This window comes from Lissotriton helveticus, chromosome 5_1 (genome assembly GCF_964261635.1).
Source record: "Lissotriton helveticus chromosome 5_1, aLisHel1.1, whole genome shotgun sequence".
NCBI classification, from domain to species: Eukaryota; Metazoa; Chordata; class Amphibia; order Caudata; family Salamandridae; genus Lissotriton; species Lissotriton helveticus.
This window is the reverse complement of record NC_136065.1, coordinates 1,987,971,474-1,987,993,433: the sequence shown is the minus strand read 5'-3', so window position 1 is coordinate 1,987,993,433 and position 21,960 is coordinate 1,987,971,474. Positions and strand designations below refer to the sequence as shown.

The window sequence follows — 21,960 nt, the reverse complement described above, 5'->3', positions numbered from 1 at the left end:
TCCACCTCGAGGACCTGAGTCACATTCATGATAGCTTGTATACATTAATACAATTTATACAGCAAACCTTAACATAATACATCTCACAACAAGGAGAACACAGGTACACAGGAAGAGAACGCCAAGTTGGCTGTGGGTACATTGTTTACGATACGGCTAAAGAGATGACGTGCTGGATCCTCATAACAATTCCACAATTGGTCTTGCACAAAATATGCCACATATTTACAGGTCAAACTTACTTAAATGTGTTTCTTTTTATGTCAGGAGTTCACCAAAGAGGAGCCCAAGGGAGACCTGGATGTGCTGATACAACCCAAGCTGGAGCACTGCAGTTCCAACAAGATGAACACCTGGCTGGGTGAGTGATGGGCGGCTGAACATGACAAAGAGTGAGGTGACAACACCTCGGACTGTACATCGCCCTGAACTTTGACCCCTGTGTCTTCGCCTACGAGTCCTAAGCCGCCTGCTGCCTCAGCGACTAGAAGGTGACACCGGTAGTAGAAGGGAGATTGCACCCCGCTATCCTGGTTCCACACACCAGGCACCACTTCCCTCGCCACCGTAATGCCTGCAAGCCTCACTGTATCCAGACAGTCAGTTGTGCCAGCAATTGTGCTGCGTCACACTCTGATCAGTACCTTAATAGAAGCTCCTCCCTGAGCCCCACACTTTTTAACGTTTACATGTCCCCCCTAGAAGACATTATAACCCCATTCGGCATAAAAACAGTCATGTATGCCGATGATACCCAACTGGTAGTGTCCATCAACCAGTCGAGTAAAAGCCTGGACAACCTGGCAGCTTGCCTCGAGAACATCTTCCATTGGATGTGCGAATCACGCCTGAAATTAAACGGAGAGAAATCCGAGATCCTTCTCTTGGGAAACCCACGCAAACTCCCCCCATCCCTCTCATGGCCTAGCTGCATGGGATTACCTCCCACCCCCAAACCCGAAGTCAAAAGCCTTGGTATCTGGTTGGACCAAGACCTCAACTTCAAAGCCCAGGCCAGAAAAACCACAGGCACTTGCTTCGGCCTTATCCAAACAGTGCGGAAAATACTCCATTTAATCCCCTTCCAATCCAGGAAGCTGCTTATGCAGGGCCTGGTAAACTCCAGATTGGATTACGGAAACGCCCTTTATGTAGGGGCCCCCGCATCAGTCATTAACAGACTGCAATGCGCCCAAAATGCCGCTGCCAGACTCTAACCGGGACCAAATCTAGAAGCTCTGCCAAACCAGCCCTCAAAAGCTTACACTGGCTCCCGATTAAGGAAAGGATCACCTTTAAGACTCTTTGCATTTCACATAAAATAATGCAAGGCAGAGGCCCGCCGATTCTGAGATCCTTCGTCAAACCCCATCAGTCTAACAGACAGCTCAGATCAGACTCCCTCTCCCTGGCCAGCGTCCCCAGAATAAAAAAGGCCTGCTCTGGGGGGCGATTGTTCTCCTACAATGCTCCAAAACTGTGGAATTCCCTTCCACTCTCCATCCGAAGAGAACATAACCTACTTGCCTTTCGTAGGCAACTAAAAACATGGCTCTTCCCATAATACTTCACCCCTTCTTCCCCCCTCCGGTACTACAGGTTGACTGACAGTGCTGGGACGCCCCAGGGTAGCTATGCGCTTTACAAATCTGCATTCAAATTCAAATTCAAATTCACTCTGTAGCTGGACAGCGTGGGTAGCTCATTGGTGGAGAAATTCCTTACTATAGGAATCAGAACAACTATATGTGACGTTCAGTAGACAGCACACAAACCATAGCCACTGTACACATAGCACTACTGAGTTACTCGGGGCATATCAACAAGGGGGCGTTTTTTTGCGGACGTTTTCGGCCAAAAAGCGGTGATAATTTTAACGCCCTATTAGCAAGGACACGCCAACGTGTGAATCCATGCTTCTTCGCCAGGGCCGGACTGGAAACCGAAACCGGCCCTGGCAAAGTGCTCGGCCGCCCCCCCCCACCCCCCGGGGGGTTGGGGGGTGCGACTGCGCTCTTTGCTAGGGCCGGTTTTCGGCCGATTTTGTTACAGGACAGGGTTGATTTTGCAGCTATGCTGCAAAAAACGACCCTGTAACAAAACCGGCCCCCTGGGGCCCAAAACCGGCCCCCACCCTCGCGGCCGACCGGGGGATTGCCCGGTGCCTGCAACGGCCAGTCCGGGCCTGTTCTTCGCCCTTTCCTTCAACAGCCAGCTTTGCACTAAGCGACATTTCTCCTATTAACAAGTCTCATGCAAAGCAGCATAGCGACAAGAAAAGTAGTGATAACCTCTGTTATCGCTATTTTCCTTACGCCTGCTTTGAAACTGACTTAGCCATGATATCCTATGGAAGGTGGATATCATGGCTAAGTATGTGAGGACCTATCAGCAAGCTATCGCCAAAAGTTGTGTGATTTTCGCTGGACTTCCAGCGATAATCACACAGTTAGGCAGCTTGCACTCTGAATTTTATCGCTGTGGATATAAGCGTTGCTGATAGCACGCTATCTCCACGATAACATTCAGAGTTGGGTGGCGATAATTATCCTAGCGCTAAGTGCGCTTAGAGATAATTATCGCCCCCTCTTGATGATATGCCCCAAGGTTGTGTAAGTAGGGTGGGAAGTCTTCCAGACAATGCAAGCACAAGCCAATGGAGGACGGACTGCTTGAAGCTGTATTTAACTGATTATATTAAATAAGTACAAATGCTAACACAAAAAGAATTCCATTGATGTATTTAAAATAATCGAATATCTCTCTAATCTTGCAACTCTGACCCTACTCTTATGCAACAATCAGTAAAGAACTTAACTCTGACCCTTTTTAACGCAACACTCACAAACTTGAGCTTTCTGATGGAGGAAACCTCTATCTCAATTTTCTCTCCTATCAAAGACGGAGATTGCCTTAAGTGTATCTTATCCATCAATCCCTCAGGCTCCCACATAGATGCTGGTCCTGTTACTACCCTCAAATCCTTTGGTCCTTCAGTTTCAACTATGATCAATAAATAAATCAGCACTTCCCTGTCAGCAGGGGTGAACAAGTAGCCGTCCTACACATCTTGAGTCTAGACAAGCCTGCTAACTACAGGCCGATCTACCTTATGCCTTTCAAAGCTCCTGAGAACATAGGTACAACACAGCTGTAGGAACACGTCAAACAAAATAATTTACTTGAGTCTACCCAAGCAAGGTTCTGTCTAGGCTCTGGTACTGAACTGATCATAGGCTCTGTAATCAGCGATCGTAGATTGATCACATTCAGGAGTTGTAATCCTCCTGGATTTATCCACCACATTCGACATGATCGAACATCCAAGTCTGCTCCAATAGCTTAAACTCTGCCAACTAAAGAATAAAGCTCTTTCAAAGCTTGAATAGTTTTCTAACTAATAGAACCCGACAATTTCAAATGGGCTCTTTAACCTCACCTCCTAATCCCCTACTTTGGGGAGTCCCACGGGGATTCACTAAAACCCCTCTGTTATTTAATGTTTATGTCTAGTGCCTTGCAAAACTCAGTCAATTCAATGGAACGGTATCTTTACACAATGATGACACTCAAAGTATCATTAACTTGCGTGATGAAGCATTTAACCCTATTTTAGGCTTACCTACTATTCTGAAAGCAACCTCTGGCTGGATGAACCACAACTACTTGTCGTAAACCCATCTAAATGAAAGATTTTGCCCATACCCAACAAGATCAATTGCTGGGACAACTTACTGTGGCCTAGACTAGGGATGTCTCCGAACCCATTTTCATCTTGTGAGTCATGTTAGACATAGACCTGAATCTGGATTAACAGGTTAGCAAGGTCACCCAAGTCTGTCTGTAATCAACTACGAGTATTACAACACATTTTACCCTTTTCATGCTTTTCCGTCTAGATAACAGTGGCAAATGGGTTTGTCCATTCACATTTAGACAATGTTAGCTCTGTCTTTCTAGGTCTTTCATCCAAGTCCATTAACTACCTTCACAATTCTTATTTCCAGAGGAGTATGTAAACAGTTTTTCTTTCATGTGGTACATCAGCCTATTCCCCAAGACCAGTCCTATCCCTGATACGTGTCTAAACAATTGACATTCACTAGAAATTACAAATGCAATCATAGGGCAGCCATCCAGAAAGAGTTTAGATGTTAATACTGATGTCATTTATCTGTCCTGTCCCTTTCACTGGAGTGCACACGTTTTAGTGGTTGCGCCCAACAGAATGGCCACTATTGTGAATTAAAGGCATCATTGGTAGAGTGGGTGAAATGTTCCTGCTCCTACTCGCTCCTTTAGATGCAGATTCACATACAGCAGGGAATCATGAAGGCTTTGGGGGAGGAGGTGTTTTTCAGGCCCTTGATGAGATGGGAATGGAACCCAGCTTTGGCTGACTGACTTTTCTGTGTCTTTTTGATCGTTTGCTGGGGCAATCCAGCCTGCAATATGAATAAAGAAAGATAGTGTGCCAACTTTGGAATACTACCTAAAATGTTTCAGTTCTTGGAAACCGAGACAAGCAGTGGAACCTGATGGTAACGGTCAGACATCTTTTTTTATCTACTTGGATGGAGAGTGTTCATAACGACAAATCTTACCAAAGCCGTAATATATGGAAAACGGGTCCCCACTCGCTAGAGCAGAGATACCATAATGACAGTCTATAACAAGCATTAGCAAACCCAATAAATCGCTCCTGTGGCACCGGGGCACATACCTATTAGCTTTGCCACTGTCTAGTTTTCTCATTTATTTATGGCACAAACTATTTTTAGGTGGCCTGTTGTGAGTTCTCATGCAGTGTAAGCAATGGGGGAATCTTGGAATGGTTTCCATGAGCCAAAGAAAAAAGCATTTTATGACAGCCTCAGTGCTTGCACACATGTGGATGCACGTACACGCACGAGTTGCCATCTTGGAATAGTTTAAAAAACATTCTCATATGGCTACCTGCCCCTATAGTAAAGGCGGAAGACAGATGGTGCACTGGGGCAAGTGGAATTTTAAATAGACAGAGCAGGGTAGGTAATGGGGAGCAGGGAAAGCAAAGGAAGGGAGAGAAAATAGATCGTCATGCACTTCAGTGCAAGGTCCTCATGTGCGCATTCATTGGAGTCGATTCACCAAAACGTGAGGGGTAGCAGAAGTGACATCACATACACTTTCACCTTAATGACATCACAGGAAGTGACATTATATGACACTTGACCCTGAGCGAGTAAGCCAAACCTCTTTTAGGAGATTTCTATCCCCGAGAGAAAAATTTTAAAACAATTTTGTGTAATAGTACATTTTAAAGGACAATTTTCACATAAATTTGCAAAAATGCCAAAGGCACCATAAGGGACTCATTACATATTCAAATGCTTGCATAGTGTGCCAGTTTTGCCAAACAGGGGCGGCTCTTTTAAACCAGGGGCCGTAGATAATGGAAAACCACAATGGTTCCAGATCAAAATTTAGCAAAACATTTAAGTCAAGAAAAGAGGACAATACAATACAAAAATAAACGAGTTGGGCTCACTGTGTTACACTAAACAATGTACAAAAATAACACACAGGGTAAACAAAAGAAGTCCCAAATGGCAGTGGGTTTCCAATTTAATATATTTTGCCTGTATTATTACAAAAGCAATGTGCAATCAATGTTTTATCCCAATTTTGCCAAGGGTGGATCAACAGAGTTTTGACCCTCGTAATAGATCGGGTCATCATCAGGACAGGGAAACACTTTTTGAGCACCCATGAAACAAACCATCTGAAAATAAAATATATACATTTACATCAGTGGGTCCCGGAATTTTAACATAGCAATAAAAGATGATGGAACAAAAGGCAAAATACTCACATTATTCAGCCAATTGGATATATCCAGTTAAAGGCTTACCATATGGTGCATTTAAAAAAAAAAAAATAATAATTTAAAGTGCAAGGTTAAAAAACACAAGTGTGGTGCTGTGCACCACTCACCAGTCCGCCTGCCTCGCATTTGCCATTTAAGGCTGTACCAATGACCACTAGAGTGCTGATCTTCCTGGCAACTCTATGGTAAGAAGTGTAGAATGCAGCTCTATGGTCAGACGACCATCGCGAATTCCCCCTCAATAATTCCCTTTCACAATTAAAAAAAGTACAATCCCCAACGCCTGACTTCTCTTTTTTTTCAAAAGATTAAGGTTTTTTTAAAAAGTGCAAGGTTAAAAACACGAATGTGGTGCTGTGCTCCACACCATGACCTTTGGGCTTAACACCTCGAGAAGTCATGTAGGAGCAGAGACGACACACCAGACCGCTTAAGATCCCAGGACCTAGAAAGGGAGCACCGCCCTCAACCTTCAGCAACAGATGAAGGGACTTCTCTCCCACTGACATTACCAACTCAGATCTGGAGATTGAGGACTTGCCTCCGTCACAGTTTCCTTTGGTACAGACTTCCCTCACCATCACTCGCACATGAAGCAGATCCAGTGCAAGGATCATCTTGTCACTCTGGGGCCTCAGAGATCGGCTGCTGGGCCACCACTGCCTATGCACCATTGTCGGCACTGAACACCACCTTGGAACACAATGCTCAGCTTTGGCTCGGCACCGAAGAATGCATCAACGCGGACTGCGTGCACCTCAGCGCTGACTTGACCATTGGAGCCGAGAAACTCAGTGCTGCTACCGAATACAGGCCTCGGCTCGAGCGCCGTCAAACCGATACTCCAAAAGATGCAGGAGAAAAACAACACCAGACAATAACACCTCATCATTCACTCACATACGGGCCGGATACTAAACCACTCTCCAAGATCTGGCCCCAACCCTCCAGGCATCATTTGTTCCTTGAGGAAGCTTTGAACTTGCCACCTCTTCCAAGTGGCAGACGAAAGCTAACAACGCTTCTAGCACCATTCCCTTTTCCCCTCCACCACCTTGCCCCTCTCCACAGCACTCCCCTTCTCCACCCACCTCACCATGTACCCCCATCCTTACACACCTCGAGGGTCTCCTCACTCAGACACCGGGGACGGAATTGGGGGATACACCATCACAGAGAAATTCTTGGGATTCCTGTGATGACGATCCTCCAGGTAACACAGATTCAGACTTGTACCATGCACGCCCCTTCCCCGATCATTCCACCTTCTAACGCAAGCTCATATGCAGGGCAGCCTCCTTCCATAAGAGGGCTCTCTACACTGAGCCTTTGGAGGAGGCCTTCATTTCAAAACCCTTTCCTCCACTCACAGTTACACCCAGTACCTCCCCATGCTCAGGGGCATGCTCTGTCACACCACTGAAAATGTTCAGGATTCCGTCCACGCTAGAGTCGTCATGTCCAGGGTGGACAAGAAACATAAGACATTCCCTACTGCTCCCGTCGCACTCCCTGGTGGTTACCATTGCCCGTAAAAGGGCTAGCTCCGAACCTACTGGTGAAACCCCTCCCCCAGACAAGAAAACTAAATGCATTGATGGATTGGGCAAAAGCGGAGTGGAACAATCGACCAACCACTGGCGGGTTGCCAATTCTGTTGGTCTCCTCTCTACATATGACTGTGCCCAGTGGGATGAGAGGAGAAGCGCCTCCGACATCTCCCAGAGGAGCATAGAAAGCGGGGTTATGAGATTGTTACAGAGGGGGAAACAAATCTCCAGTATCACCATACGCTGTGACCTAGATGCCGCAGACACTGATGAGAGGGGATTCAACATCAGCATCTTTCTGCGCTGGCATGCATGGCTCCATATCTCCAGCTTTAAGCCTAGAGCAGGGCCGGACTGGCCGTTGCGGGCATCGGGCAATCCCCCGGTGCATCGCAAGGGTGGGGGCCGGTTTTGGGCCCCTGGGGGCCGTTTTTGTCACAGGGCCGTTTTTGCAGCATAGCTGCAAAATCAACCCTGTCCTGTCACAAAATCGGCCGAAAACCGGCCCCGGCAAAGAGCTGGGTCGTACCCCCAACGCCCCCCCCCCTTCCCGGGGAGGGGGGTGGGGCGGTCGAGCACTTTGCCAGGGCCGGTTTTCGTTCCCAGTCCGGCCCTGGCCTAGAGTCCACTAAAAATGTACTCAATTTGCCGTTCAATGGTCAACCTCTGTTCGGTCAGCAAGTTGACCAGATGCTGGAAAAAATCAAAAAGGATACGGGGACGGAAAAGGCTATGGGCACCCTTCAACGCCTGCCAATTGCAGCTCCTTTTTCTGCACTCCCTTTCATGGAGGCTCAAATTCCATCTCCCTGTCCGCAGGCCCAGCAGTCCTCTCCTAGGGGTTACTTCAGAGGTTCGGCTTTGGCTGACTGAATTTATGTGTGAACAATTGTTCTTTTTAAAGAGTTATAATCTTACATATCAGATGCATAGAGGGCACTAGAGAAAGGGTAGGTGTGTTTTCCATATGGATATATACAGGCTGTAAGGCACTCAGCCAGTTCCAGCAAGACTGGATGACCACCCCCCTTAATGTATTTAGTGGGTGTGTAACAGGCCCCAATTCAATGGGCATTCCATCACTGCCAGGTGCAAGGCTGACATTTAACTATTTAGCCCCCCTCTCAGTCTCAGCTGCTTCAGAGCAGTTGCTAGCACTGCCAACAATCATGAAAGGCCTATCCCATTCAAGTAATGAGTACAATATTTACTGCCTATAGTTCATCTTAACTTCGTAATATCCTTAGAAAACCGTGTTAACGTGCTGCAAGTCAAAACAACTTCTCTACAGTTATATTAACGGGCAGTGTTTGGCTTAGTTCCCCATTCCTTTTTTGGAAACAGTGCCAGTGTTCTACACAATTTATCAAGAGAGATGCAAATTATACTCTGGACTACTGGGCTTAAACAATTCTGCTGCACTGCAATGTGCAAACTGATTAATTTGATTTTGATTTGATTTGATTTGATTGAAACTACATCATATGCCGATGATACGCAATTGATCTTATCCCTGGACAAAGACTCCAATAAGGCAGAACTTAACTTTAAGTTAAGCCTGACAGAGGTCATCCATTGGACGAAGCTTAACCATCTCAAATGCAACACTGATAAAACTGAGATCCTGCTGATAGGAAAGGACAAACCCTTCAAGCCGAGTCAGTGGTGGCCGGAAGACGCACTAGCCCAACCGAACACAGTTGAAGTAGCAAAAAACCTGGGAGTGAAATTTGATGCCTCACTCTCCTTTCGACCTCACGCCCTGACGGTGGCAGGAACATGCTTCAACATAATCAAAACCCTCAAAAAATTATTTGATTTTATTCCACTCCCTGCAAGGAAGATAGTTGCAGTGGCACTCATCCTGTCAAGACTAGACTACTGCAACAGCCTACTTGCGGGAGTAAATAAACACATACTCAAGAGACTACTAGTAGTACAGCATGCTGCAGTTCATTTAGTGCTAAAGCAACCCCACAAATCTTCAGCTTCAGCAGCCCTTAAAACCCTTCACTGTTTAACAATGCACAACAGAATCTTATTCAAGTAATTTCAATCACCTTCAGAGCATCCAAGAACCTGATACCCACATATCTTTGGCCAGGTTCACCCCCTACACCACTGCTAGGACACTCAGATCCTCATCTGCAAATCTTCTTAAGCCTTCTCCCTTTAGGTGCAAAACCAAAGGAGGAAAATCTGTAGCAGCATTGGGAACCAGGGCCTGGAACCTTATGCCCACGGACTTAAGGTTGATGAAAACAGAAATCCAGTTCAGAAAGGCCTTGAAGACCTAGGTCTTTAGATCCTCAGATGAACTTTGCTCATCACTTATATAGTGAATGTCCTTGTCCACCGCATAGCGCCAGGAAGCTCCTTTTAGAGTGACAGTCGCGCTTTATAAATGTCGAATCCATTCCAACCGATTTACGTTTTCTGGTTGCAGTAGATCATACGCTGCTTGTAAAGTGGAACCAGACTTTCAAAGTGGTAGCCTGCAAGTAGAGGAGATGCTACGAACAAAGTCTTAAGTACAGTATGGCTTAAAATTTCACACAGTTGATGAATGTGTGTGTCAAATACCACATATTATCTTTACGTATAACATAGCTAATGGGAAGCTGCCTAAGAAAGCCACTGTGGCGCCTTTACTCCATGTGACATGTGCTGTTAGAGTGTTGTGTTGTGTGTGTTTGGCTTCAGCGTAAAATAGCTGAATGCACCCAAGGATCCATATAGCCAGGCTTTGAAATGGCATTAACAGTATGTGGTTGGGGAGACGTAACAAACATTTGTTTAGTGTTCCTGATGGCACAATATAGTACATAACAGGCACCCTGGCATCTAGTGTATGTAGAGTCCTTTCTACAAAACACTGTGGCTTTGGGAAATAGAATGGCAAGTCAATTGATTGATTGAGATGTACAGGCTTTAGCAAGAAGTTAGAAAGAGTTTGAAGCAAGATTCTGTATTTGTGGACTTGCATGTGTGGTTCTTTCACTGAAAGAGCTTGAAGTTCACTCACTCATTGCAGGAAAGTAGCAAGGAAGACCACTTTCTGGGAGAGGAATTTGAGGAAGCTTGAGTGGTACAGCTCAAAGGATGCCACAATTAACCTAGTGAGAACTACACTGAGACCCCAAGTAGAAGCTGGTGCTGTTCTGGGGTTGTCGGGTTCCCTTCTTGACCATTCCATATAAGTCTGCTTGCAATATGCGCTATGGTAAATGACATGCTTTGCACACACCTGCCATCAAACGTTGGAGATGGACTTTGCAAGTTGTTTTTGTTCGAAGTAGAAGTTACTGTACATAACATCTTTATTTGGTAGCTACATAATATGATCAGGTAGCAGGATTTCTAGCTCAAAGATGTATCTTTTTTCTTGAGAGAGCTGCAGGTACACAAATACTAACCCCTCAGATCCATTCCACCTGGAGGTCAGAGGGTAGTAGCTTAACTTGATGTTGATTGAGTAAGCCTTGTAAGTCTTCTCAGTTCACACCCGGTGGTGCTGTAAGCAGCATCTCCTGCTGAAAACATCCTAAACAAAGCTCCTTGTATCTCCGTGCTCCCCCCTGAATTGTAAATGTACTGATGCTCCTTTAGGTGCTGGGGTCTTGGTTTGCTACGATGTGGCTCTGGGTAAGACTAGAATGACCACTGTACTCCTGGCCATGTGGTGAATCCCATTAATGAGCTGTTTTTCTTTCCATGCACTGATGCACTCATCCTCCGCTCTTTCTGTGAAGATGTATGTTTATACCTTAGAAGTATGAGTCAAAACTCACATGTGAACACATTGATTTTTATTCCATAGGCTCAGTTATGGAACACCTCTATAAAACGTGATTGGGTAGACATATGTCCAAGTCCTGCTTTTCTCTCTCAATTACATACTCGAGAAATATAAGTGTATGCACTGGCGAACTAACATTCCCAGGTTTGGACGGTATCCACATATGTTCACCTCTCCTGGGCACTGATTGGAGAGGAGCATCTCTGCATGTGCACACATTTCTTCTCTTCCATCAGTTTTACCTTTTCCAACAGATATCACTATAATTCAAAGGCTTTGGACGTACTGCAAATTGTGGAGGTGAATCGTAAACTTCCACCACTTATTGCGTTATGTCTATATCAAGACTGACATTCAGTGTCCTGGAAAAGACCTTCTCTCATTTTTGTCATCTCTCTCATTCTTTGTCAGGTATCTTCTATGGCTTCAAGGGGCTTCTGCTGCTGCTGGGGATTTTTCTTGCCTATGAAACCAAAAGTGTTTCTACTGAGAAAATCAACGATCATCGTGCTGTGGGGATGGCGATATACAACGTGGCAGTGAGTATAGCTCCCAGCAAGTGCACTTTTCTCTCCACAATTTAGGGGGTTGGAGAAAGCTCCCAGCAAGTGGACTTTTCTCTCCACAATTTAGGGGTGTTGGAGAAGACACTTCAGACGCCTGTAGACTGCCCCAAGTGACATCACCAGAAGTGATAGCCATTGACCATTAACACTCATCGTTTTACAGGAAGTGGCATTCTTCTTCCTCAGTGCCATGATGTAAATGTATCTAGCCACAAATGTATAACATTACTCCAAATCCCACTGGAAATGTTTTTGCTTATGTTGGGAGCAACAAGATACATACGTGGGACAATATTAATGTGGCATGGAAGTGGCCATTAGGCACCTTCACTTGGCAGATCTGCTAGCAGTGCTGCCCATGATACAAATAGAACTTTATAGAGCCCTATATTGGGAGTAGTTCATAAGCTCTGAAATTACTGACATATTATGTTGCTTTATTGGTTCCATGTGTGCTCGTTTCTGCTGCTGCAAGACATGATTGACACTTCCAATTATTTTTGCACTCCACCTTCCCAGCAACTATTATCTACATGAATATCTCCCTCGCCTCCATCCTCATCACCTGAAGCTAGTGTCTCTTGCTGCTCACCCTCGGCCTTATCACCTGAAGCTTGAGTATCTCACTCACCTCTGTACTCATAGCCTCTAGTGGTTTTATCTCTCCACCTCCATGCTGATGACCTGGTGTTATAATAGCTCCCTCTCATCCATCCTCATCCACTGGAACTGTAGTTTCTTCTCCATATCCAACTTCACAAGCTGCTTTATGGGCACTACATCCATCACTATCACATGAAGCCGTAGTATCTTCTTTATATTTACCACATGAAACTGTAGTATTTCCCCCACCTCCAATACTTGAAGCTATTGTATCTGTCTCACTTACATGGTGATAACCTGGGGCTGTAGTAGCGCTCCGGTGCTCCATCCCATGTAGTATCTTCTCCACCTCTATTATCATAAACTTCACTATGGATATCACCTGCATTCCTATCATATGACGCGTTAGTAGCTTTTCCAGATTAATTACATTAAGCTACATCATTTCCTCAACTTCCATTATATACACTTGTAGTATCTACCCCACCTCCATCACACTAGGCTGTAGTATCTGCATCACCTCTGTTGATGTCACATTAGGCTGCAGATCTAAACTAACTCCATTCCCATCATAGCTACCTTAACGTTTGTACCTCTAGGAGCCCTCCATTCCCAGACTAGTATCTTCTGAGCCTACATCACCTGAATGTTTAATAAGTACAGCTCTCTCTCCTATCCTCATGTGAAACTGTAATAGCCTTTGTTTCGCAGACTGTAGTATCTTTCCAGCCTCCATCACCTGAAGGTTTGGTGAGTGAGTTCCTTACTACCATCCTTAACAACTGAAGCCATAGTGTCTCACCCTCTCCCACCCTCATCACATAAACTTGTAGTAGATCTCCCTTCTCAGACTGTGGTATCTTTCTGGCCTCCATCACCTGAAGCACCCTCCCATATCATAGATCTACATTAACTCAATTTCCATTCTACCTCATCGCTTGAACCTGTAGGAGCCTTCCATTCTCAGACTGTAGTATTTTCCCAGTCTACATCACCTGAAGGTTTAGAGAGCATACCCCCATGGTAAGGTATACTGGTGTTGCGCACACACATGTCCACAGGACATGTGTGTGTGTAACATACAACTGAAGTGCATTTTTCTACGTTTTCGCTATTTACCACGTAGTTAGACTTCGCGGTAAATAGCGGCCGCAGATTGCGAATTCGCAATTTTAAAATGGTTCATGAATTGCATTTAAGGAATCTCAAATTGAGATTCCTTAAATGCAATTATTCGCAATTTAGCGATTTCTAAAATTGCGATTTTTGCATTTGGGATGATGAATCCCAAATGCAAAAATAGCTCTTGCAAAGGGCCAGATTCTCAGAATCTGGCCCTTTGCGCGCCGATTTCGGCTTGATGAATCTGGCTGATAGCTTCCTCTTCTATCCTCATCACGTGAACCTGTAGTAGCCAGCCCTTCTCAGACAGTAGTATCTTCCCTGCCTCCGTCACCTGAAGGTTTTTTTGAGTGACTCACTCACCCCCTTCCTAATCAACTAAAGCCATATAAGTGTCTCACCCTCTCTCATCCTCATCACATAAACCTTATGAAATACCAACCTTGACCATCAAGGAACAACTTGAGGTAAACCTTAGGATGACTAAAGGCAGCATTGACCACAGTCTGAGGTACCTCAAAAAGATGTAATTTGGATCTTGGGATTTTAGAAATAGTAATACTTGGATGAGTGATACTAGGAACAACTGGCTTTTTATTCATCAATGTGCTCTTTGGGTCAATGTCTAATGGATCTTCTCTGCAGGCTAATACAAACTCTCATATTCCTCCCATTCCTACAGGTTCTCTGTCTCATCACAGCTCCGGTCACTATGATCCTGAACAGCCAGCAGGATGCTGCCTTTGCCTTTGCTGCACTGGCTGTGGTGTTCTCGGCCTACATCACCCTGGTGGTACTCTTTGTTCCAAAGGTGCGTGACTGGTAGTCCTTAAATAGAGACAAAATGTGAGAGACTACATCAAGCGTGTACCCTATCTATTGACGTCTAAGTGTCAAACAGTGTGACCTGGCCATCAGGGGAGCAAAAACAATGTTGGGGTGCAGTGGAGAGGTATAGGCAACAGAAAAAGGGACGTTGTTTTCTTGTCATTGGTAAAGCCTCATCTTGGACATAGTGCATCTCCAAGTTGAAAACCTTGCCTCAAGTACTTGCCAAGTACTCTGCCAAGTTCTAGAGGTGTTTGGACAAAATATCAAGTTTTTAATATTGCAATACATACATATTGTGTCAAAAATATTATTTGTCCGGAGGTATCGTGTAACAGAATATCATTGGCAAGAATATTTTTTTTATTTTGGTATATAACATGGGTACTCACAAACGTTCTGTTGGGGGCCAAAATTACAGTGTGGTTTGTGGCTGAGGGCCACACCAGTAGGGGTGGGGTCAGTGGGGGGGGCGCCAGTGGGGGGTGGGGGGGGGCAGTGGGGGGGCGTGGCTAGAGTAGAACAAAATTAGACTTGTTGCAAAATATTAGACAATGCGACAATGCTGTATTTCAAAAGTAGATGTAATTACAAAGAGCATATTTTGATAATGCATTTTTATTAGCACACAATAGCAATCTTAAGAGGAATTGCATAGCTTCATACACACTTTGACCCCAATCCCATCACAGTCTCTCTCTCTGTCAGTCAGTCTCTCTCTCAGGCAGTCAGTCTCTCTCTCTGTCAGTCTCTGTCTCAGTCATTTAGTCTCTCTCTCTCAGCCAGTCAGTCTCTCAGACATTCTCTCTTTCTCTCAGTCAGTCCCAGTCTCTCCCTCAGTTAGTCCTAGTCAGTTATTCTCTCTCTGTCAGTCTCTCTCTTTCTCTGTCAGTCTCTCTCTCTCTCTGCCAGTATCTCTCTCTCTCTCTCTACGTCAGTCAGTCTCTCTCTCTCTTAGTCAGTCTCTCTCTCTGTCAGTCAGTCTCTCTTAGTCAGTCAGTCTCTCTTAGTCAGTCAGTCTCTCTCCGTCAGTCTCTCTCTCTGTCTCTCTCAGTCTGTCTCTCTCTCCCTGAGTCAGTCATTTAGTCTCTCTCTCTCTCAATCAGTCAGACTCTCTCTCAGTCAGTCTCAGTCAGTCAGTCTCTCTCTCAGTCAGTCTCTCTCTGTCTATCTCCCTGTCATTATCTCTGCCAGTCTCTCTCTCTCTCTCTTAGTCAGTCTCTCTCTTAGTGAGTTAGTCTCTCTCTCTCTCTCTTAGTCCGTCAACTCTCTCTCTCAGTCAGTCAGTCTCTCTTAGTCAGTCAGTCAGTCTCTCTGTCTCTCTCTCTCTCTCTCTCTCTCTCTCTGTCTGTATCTCTCTCCCTCAGTCAGTCTCTTTCTCCCTCCCTCAGTCAGTCAGTCTCTCTCCCTTAGTCAGTCTCTCTCTCCCTCAGTCATTCTCTCTCTCTCTCTGTCAGTCAGTCAGTATCTCTCTCAGTCAGTCCATTTCTCTCTCAGTATGTCATTCTCTCTCTAATTCAGTCAGTGTCTCTCTCTCTGTTAGTCAGACTCTCTCTCTCAGTCAGTCTCTTTGTCAGTCAGTCTCTTTCTCTCAGTCTCCCTCTCTGTCACTCTCTGTCTGTCGGTCTCTTTCTTAGTCCATCTCTCCGCCAGTCAGTCAGTCTCTCTCTCTTTCTCTCTCTCTCTCTGTCAGTCCCTCTCTCTGTCAGTCAGTCTCTCTGTCAGTTAGTCAGTCTCTGTCAGTCAGTCTATCTGTCAGTAAGTCATTCTCTCTGTCTCTTAGTCTGTCTCTCTATGTCAGTCTCTCTCTCTCTCTCTCTGTCAGTCAGTCTCTCTGTCAGTCTTTGTCAGTCTCTCTCTCTCTGTAACTCTCTCTGTGTCAGTCAGTCTCTGATAGTCTCTCTCAGTCAGTCTGTCTCTTAGTCAGTCTTAGTCAGTCAGTCTCTCTCTCAGTCAGTCTCTCTTTCTCTGTCAGTCTTGCTGTCTCTCTGTGTCAGTCTCTCTTAGTCAGTCAGTCTCTCTCTCTCTCTTAGTCAGTCTCTCTCTTAGTCAGTCTCTCTTTCTGTCAGTCAGTCTCTCTCAGTCTGTCTCTCTTAGTCAGTCAGTCAGTCTCTCTTAGTCAGTCAGTCTCTCTCTCTCTCTGTCAGTCTCTCTCAGTCAGTCAGTCTTTCTGTAAGTCTCAGTCAGTCAGTCTCTCTCTCAGTCAGTCTCTCTCTGTCTCTCTCAGTCCGACTCGCTCTCCCTGAGTCAGTCAGTCAGTCTCTCTCTCTCTCTCTCTCCATCTCTCTGTCAGTCTCTCTCAGTCAGTCAGTCTCTCTGTAAGTCTCAGTCAGTCAGTCTCTCTCTGTCTCTCTCTCCCTGTCAGTTTCTCTCTGTCAGTCTCTCTCTCTCTCTTAGTCAGTCAGACTCTCTCTCTCAGTCAGTCAGTCAGTCTCTCTCTCTCAGTCAGTCAGACTCTGTCAGTCTCTCTCTGTCTCTCTCTCTCGCTGTCCGTCTCTCTCTCCCTCTGTCAGTCAGTCAGTCTCTCTCTCCCTCCGTCAGTCAGTCAGTCTCTCTCCCTCAGTCACTCAGTCTCTCTCTCTCTGTCAGTCAGTCTCTCTCTCAGTCAGTCTTTCTCTCTCAGTCAGTCTCTCTCTCTCTCAGTCAGTCTCTCTCTCTTTCAGTCAGTAAGTCTTTCTCTCAGTCACACAGTGTCTCTCTCTCAGTCAGTCTTTATCTCTCAGTCAGTCTCTCTCTCTCTCTCAGCCAGTAAGTCTCTCTCTCAGTCAGACAGTCTCGCTCTCTCTTAGTCTCCCTCTCTGTCAGTTTCTGTCTGTCAGTCTATCCGTCAGTCAGTCTCTCTGTCAGTCGGTCTCTCTGTCAGTCTCTCTCACTCTCTGTCAGTCAGTCTCTCTGTCAGTCAGTCTCTGTCAGTTAGTCAGTCTCTGTCAGTTAGTCAGTCTCTCAGTCCGTCTCTCTCTCTCTCTGTCAGTCAGTCTCTCTCGGTCAGTCAGTCAGTCTCTCTCTCCCTCAGTCAGTCAGTCTCTCTCTCTCTCTCTCTCTCTCTCTCTCTCAGTTAGTCAGTCAGTCTCTCTGTCAATCAGTCAGTCTCTCTGTCAGTCTCTCTCTGTCAGTCTCTCAGTCAGTCTCTCTCTTCCAGTCAGTCTCTCTCCATGTCTCTCTCCCTCAGTCAGTCTCTGATAGTCTCTTTCTCTCTGTCAGTCAGTCTCTCAGTCAGTCAGTCTCTCTCTCTACTCTCTCCACTCTCTCTCTCCTCTCTCTTGCCACTGTCTTTCTTGCTCCACTCTCTCTCTCTCTCTCTCTCTTTCCTATCTCTCTCTCCAATCTCTCCCTCCACTCTCTCTCTCTCCACTTTCTCTCTCTCTCTGAGGGCCATGGGTACATTACCTGCAAGGTTCGTGGGACACCAAGGAAGGCCTCCGCCGGCCGTACTATGAGTACCACGGGTATATAACATTGTTTGATTTAATATCATTTAAATAACTATAGTTGCAAAAATATTTTTTTTAATTAATTTATTATATATTACTTAAAATAATAATTGTAGGTTTTTTTGTTATTATAGTGGTTATTATTATGTGTACTATATTTTGAAATGTCAAATTTTTTACAGTTAGTAATTTTTAATGTAGTAGCAGGTTGTGATTGTAGGGAAATAGGTTGGGAAGTAATTTAAATAATAATTAATTTAATGTTAAATTTGTATTGTTAATCAAATATTTAATTGATATTTATTTTCATTGTTCAGTTGTTTATTAGTTATTTTATGTATTTAAGTTTTGTTTTTTATTTTTACTAGATAGTTACTTTTTTAAATGTTCATAATGGTTTTATTGTAGCAGCGGTTTGTTGGTTTTTGTTGGGGAATGGAGTAGGACGATTTTTAAATTACTGTTAATTTTATATGAATGCTAATTTATTTTAAGTTGGTTATTAATTATTGTAATTGAATATTAAGCATTTACATTGTTTTATTTGTAATTGTTGGTTTAATTTTTTTGTATAGTTCAATGTTTTTGTTTTGTTGTTAACTTACATTTTAGTAGTGAATTGTTGCTTTTGTAGAGGAATAGGGTAGGAAGTTAGAGTACAAATAATTTCATTTTATTGGCAATTCATTTTTATTTGCTAATTTAGGGGCGGATTACGATGTCGGTTGGAAAGGCTCCAAACGGATTCCACTAAACCTCGTCGGAACCTATGTTTCCGACTCAGTCAGAAACATTTCCGACCGACCGATTAAGATGTTCTCGTCAGAAAGCAAACCGTTTGTTCAATCCGAATCGGTTCCGACCACATTCGAAAAACTCCAAGTCGGTCGAAGCCGAATCATACAGCTCTAGCGATTGCGTTTCCGGCCGACATATTACGATGTCGAATTCTGACAGCCTTTCCAACTCGGTCTGTCTGACACCAAAAGGCTGTTGGAAACTGACTTTGCAGGCCCTAGCAGACCCCCTTCATTCTGAGGCCTCCGGTTGGTGGCCGTGGGAGTACCCAAGGGACCCCCCTGTAAAACCATGCACAGTGTGGTAGGCACCATGGGGTGCCCACCACAGGGTGCAAGGTTTTACGCAACCACCCCACTTTTTGAATGGGAGCCTGTGTTGTAGGTCGGAACACAGGCTTCCATTGAAGTCAGTGGGAGACTTTCCGAATGGTGTTCAGAAGCATCATAATTGGTCATTCGGACTCACCGAACACGAGTCGGTCAGAACGGATTCCGTCAAGGAGTCGGTTGGTTTGGTTTCCAACCGAAATCATATTGAGGTCCTTAGTGTGTAATGTATGATTATGTAAATTGTTTTATATTATAATTATTTTAATGTCTTTTTTTAATTGTACAGTATATATAAACATTTACATGTTTGTGAGTAATGTATATTTTAGTAGCAGGTTGGTGGATTTGGAGCAGAATAGGGTGGGAAGGTTTTGAAATTACAGTATTCTTTAAACTAATGGTTAATGATATTTATTTACTTGATTAATTGAATATTCTTTTGTTTAGTGTTGGAAATAGTACGCACTTTCTTTCATTGAATAATATAGGATCTAGGGCCAGATGTAGGTCACCCAATACCGGTCGGTAACGGCCGAAATTACTGAATTTCGGCCATTACCGACCAGTATTTGGCATTTGGAATGTAGGTGGCATTTTTGTAGGATTCGGTATTTTACTGAATTGGTAACTTAATGAATCGGTAAATTACCGATTTCTTAACATACCGATTCGGTAAATTACTGAATCCGTAATGTAGAGGGCACTCAAGTGAGTACATTCCTCAGTTAAGGATTCGTTATTTACCACCAACTACAAGTTGGTGGTAAATAAAGAAAACCTTTGAAAAAGCAATTTTTTGCTGTTACAACACTTGATGTGGCAGACATACATGCCCTTAGGGCATGTATGTGTGTCACATGTGCACCCATGCACTATTTATTGGTGCAACAGTATGTCAGTGTGACACCCTGCCACCCTTGTATGTGTTCCCCATTTACCGATTCGGTATGGTAATTCCCATTCATTCCTATGGGCCTCCAGGCCCATAGCAATGAATGGAAATTACCGATTCGGTAAATACCGAATTTTACCGATTCAGCAAAATTTACCGAAAATTACCTACATACTATTTACCTATTCTTAAGTACCGAATCGGTAAAATTCGGTATTTAAGAATCGGTAAATAGTATTTACCTACATCTGGCCCCTAATGTTTTTAATAATGTTGTAACATTTATTTTTCCTTTTTAACATTTTTGTTTTTGTTCAAGTAATATTTTTTTGTATTTAATCTATTTAATATTTAATGTATTTAATATGTATTTACTAATCACGACCTGATTATGAGTCTGGTGGTCCACGGTCCGCCAGACTCATGGAGCCCAGCTGGTGGCGGTCCAGTCACCGATGCACCGGCGGTCGGACCACCCTATTATGACTAGTCGATCGGACCCCCTTTGCACTGCCGCAACCGCCAGGGAGCAGTGGCCCGGCAGTCTAAGGACCGCAATATGCCTGGTGGTGCTCTGAGGTACCGGCAAGCATATTATGACTTTCCTCACCGCCAGTGGCCTCATTGAGGTTCTATCTCCATGAAACTGCTGGTGTAGAGGACTGCATGCAGGGGGCACATGTTGTGCTCCCCTGTATTTGTGCACCCCCAGTTCCTGCACAGGAAGGAATTCACGACATGTTGCATTTCTTCCCATGCAGGAATGTGCACTGACGGTCCCGCAACTGTGCAGTTTAAGGCTCACCATGAGCCTTTAAACTACACTGCCGCAGGACTGCCATGCCGCTGTCTGCAAGACCACAAAAATACTTGTAATCTGGCGGGCGGGCGGCAGTAAGATTTGGCGGTGCGGGAGTGTGGCTGTGGCGTGCCATCTGCTCCCGCACTGCCAAAACTCGTAATCAGTAATGTCTTTTTAGTGATCCTGTTTTTTTGTGGTAGGAAGTAAATGTTATCACAAGTTTTTTTTAATAGTGTTGCATATTTTCTAATTTACTTTTAGTAATAAATAATATGTATTTTTTTTATAATATGATTTTATTTTTTATTTTTGTTATTTAAATGTTTTGTGCAAAATGATTAGGAGGTGGAATGTTATATGTAGTTCCTTCAATGCCCTGCATTTGCTGAACTGTCGCTTGGACTGAAGTGTGAATAGGAAACGTAACCCCTCTGGAGTACAACACTTTCTCTACTGTTGCATAGACTGGAGCAGGAATACTAAATTTAACCCTCCAGAGTCCAACACTTTCCATGCAGTTGCTTGGATTGGAGTGTGAGTATTAAATCTAACCCCTTCAGAGTCCAACACTTTCCCTGCCGTTGTTTAGACAGGATGAGGAAAAGTAACTATAACATCTCCGAAGTCCAACACTTACCTTACTGTTTCATATGATAGAGTGGGGAATAGTAAAATAATCCTTTGAAAGTAAAATACTTTGGGGCTTATTACAATGTTAGTCAGAGTTGCCTCCAACCGACACCATCTCGGAACAACCAACCTCCAGTCAGCGATTCCGACTGTCTGATTAAGATGCAACCGAATACTGGTCGGTCGGATACTCCCTTTAATCTAAGGGAGCTTGTGTTACGGCCTTAAACCGGATGTAACACAGGCACCCATAAAGAAAAGGGGTGTGTGTAAAACCCTGCATCCTGTGGCCAACAACCGTAGGCCTCTGAGGCAAGGGGGCCGTGGTAGGGACCCCCAAAGTCACTTTCAGAGAGCCTTTCCATATCGGAAAGGCCGGCACTGAAAGGCTATGGCAAACCGACATCGTATCCCGACGACGGAAACGCCGTCCATACGGTGCGATTCCGACCAGATGGAAGACTTCAAGAGCCAGTCGGAACTTCCTCGGAATAACTGGTGGGTTCTCCGTTCCGACCGCCGACATCGAAATTCAGCAGTTGGACCGCAAAACGACCATGTCGGTCAGAAAGCCTCCAACCACGTTTATAATCAGCCCCTTAATGTAATGTTTGTGACCGGCATTTGCAGTAATTTCTTTTATGGCTACTTAATATTGTATGTTTCATTTTTTTAAAAAATATTTCTATATTTATGGTCCATATTATTTTTTAACTGAATTTTTATATTTATTATATT

At 44.4% G+C, this 21,960-nt stretch overlaps 1 protein-coding gene across 1 annotated transcript in view; it reads left to right on the top strand.

The window, feature by feature from the left end:
• GABBR1 (gamma-aminobutyric acid type B receptor subunit 1) overlaps positions 1–21,960 on the top strand; it is a 685,831-nt gene that overhangs the window by 657,393 nt on the left and 6,478 nt on the right. The window contains exons 19-21 of the mRNA XM_078645697.1: positions 268–361; positions 11,630–11,757; positions 14,192–14,320. Of these exons, the coding sequence (XP_078501823.1) occupies positions 268–361; positions 11,630–11,757; positions 14,192–14,320 (351 nt within the window). The remainder of the gene's footprint in view (positions 1–267; positions 362–11,629; positions 11,758–14,191; positions 14,321–21,960) is intronic.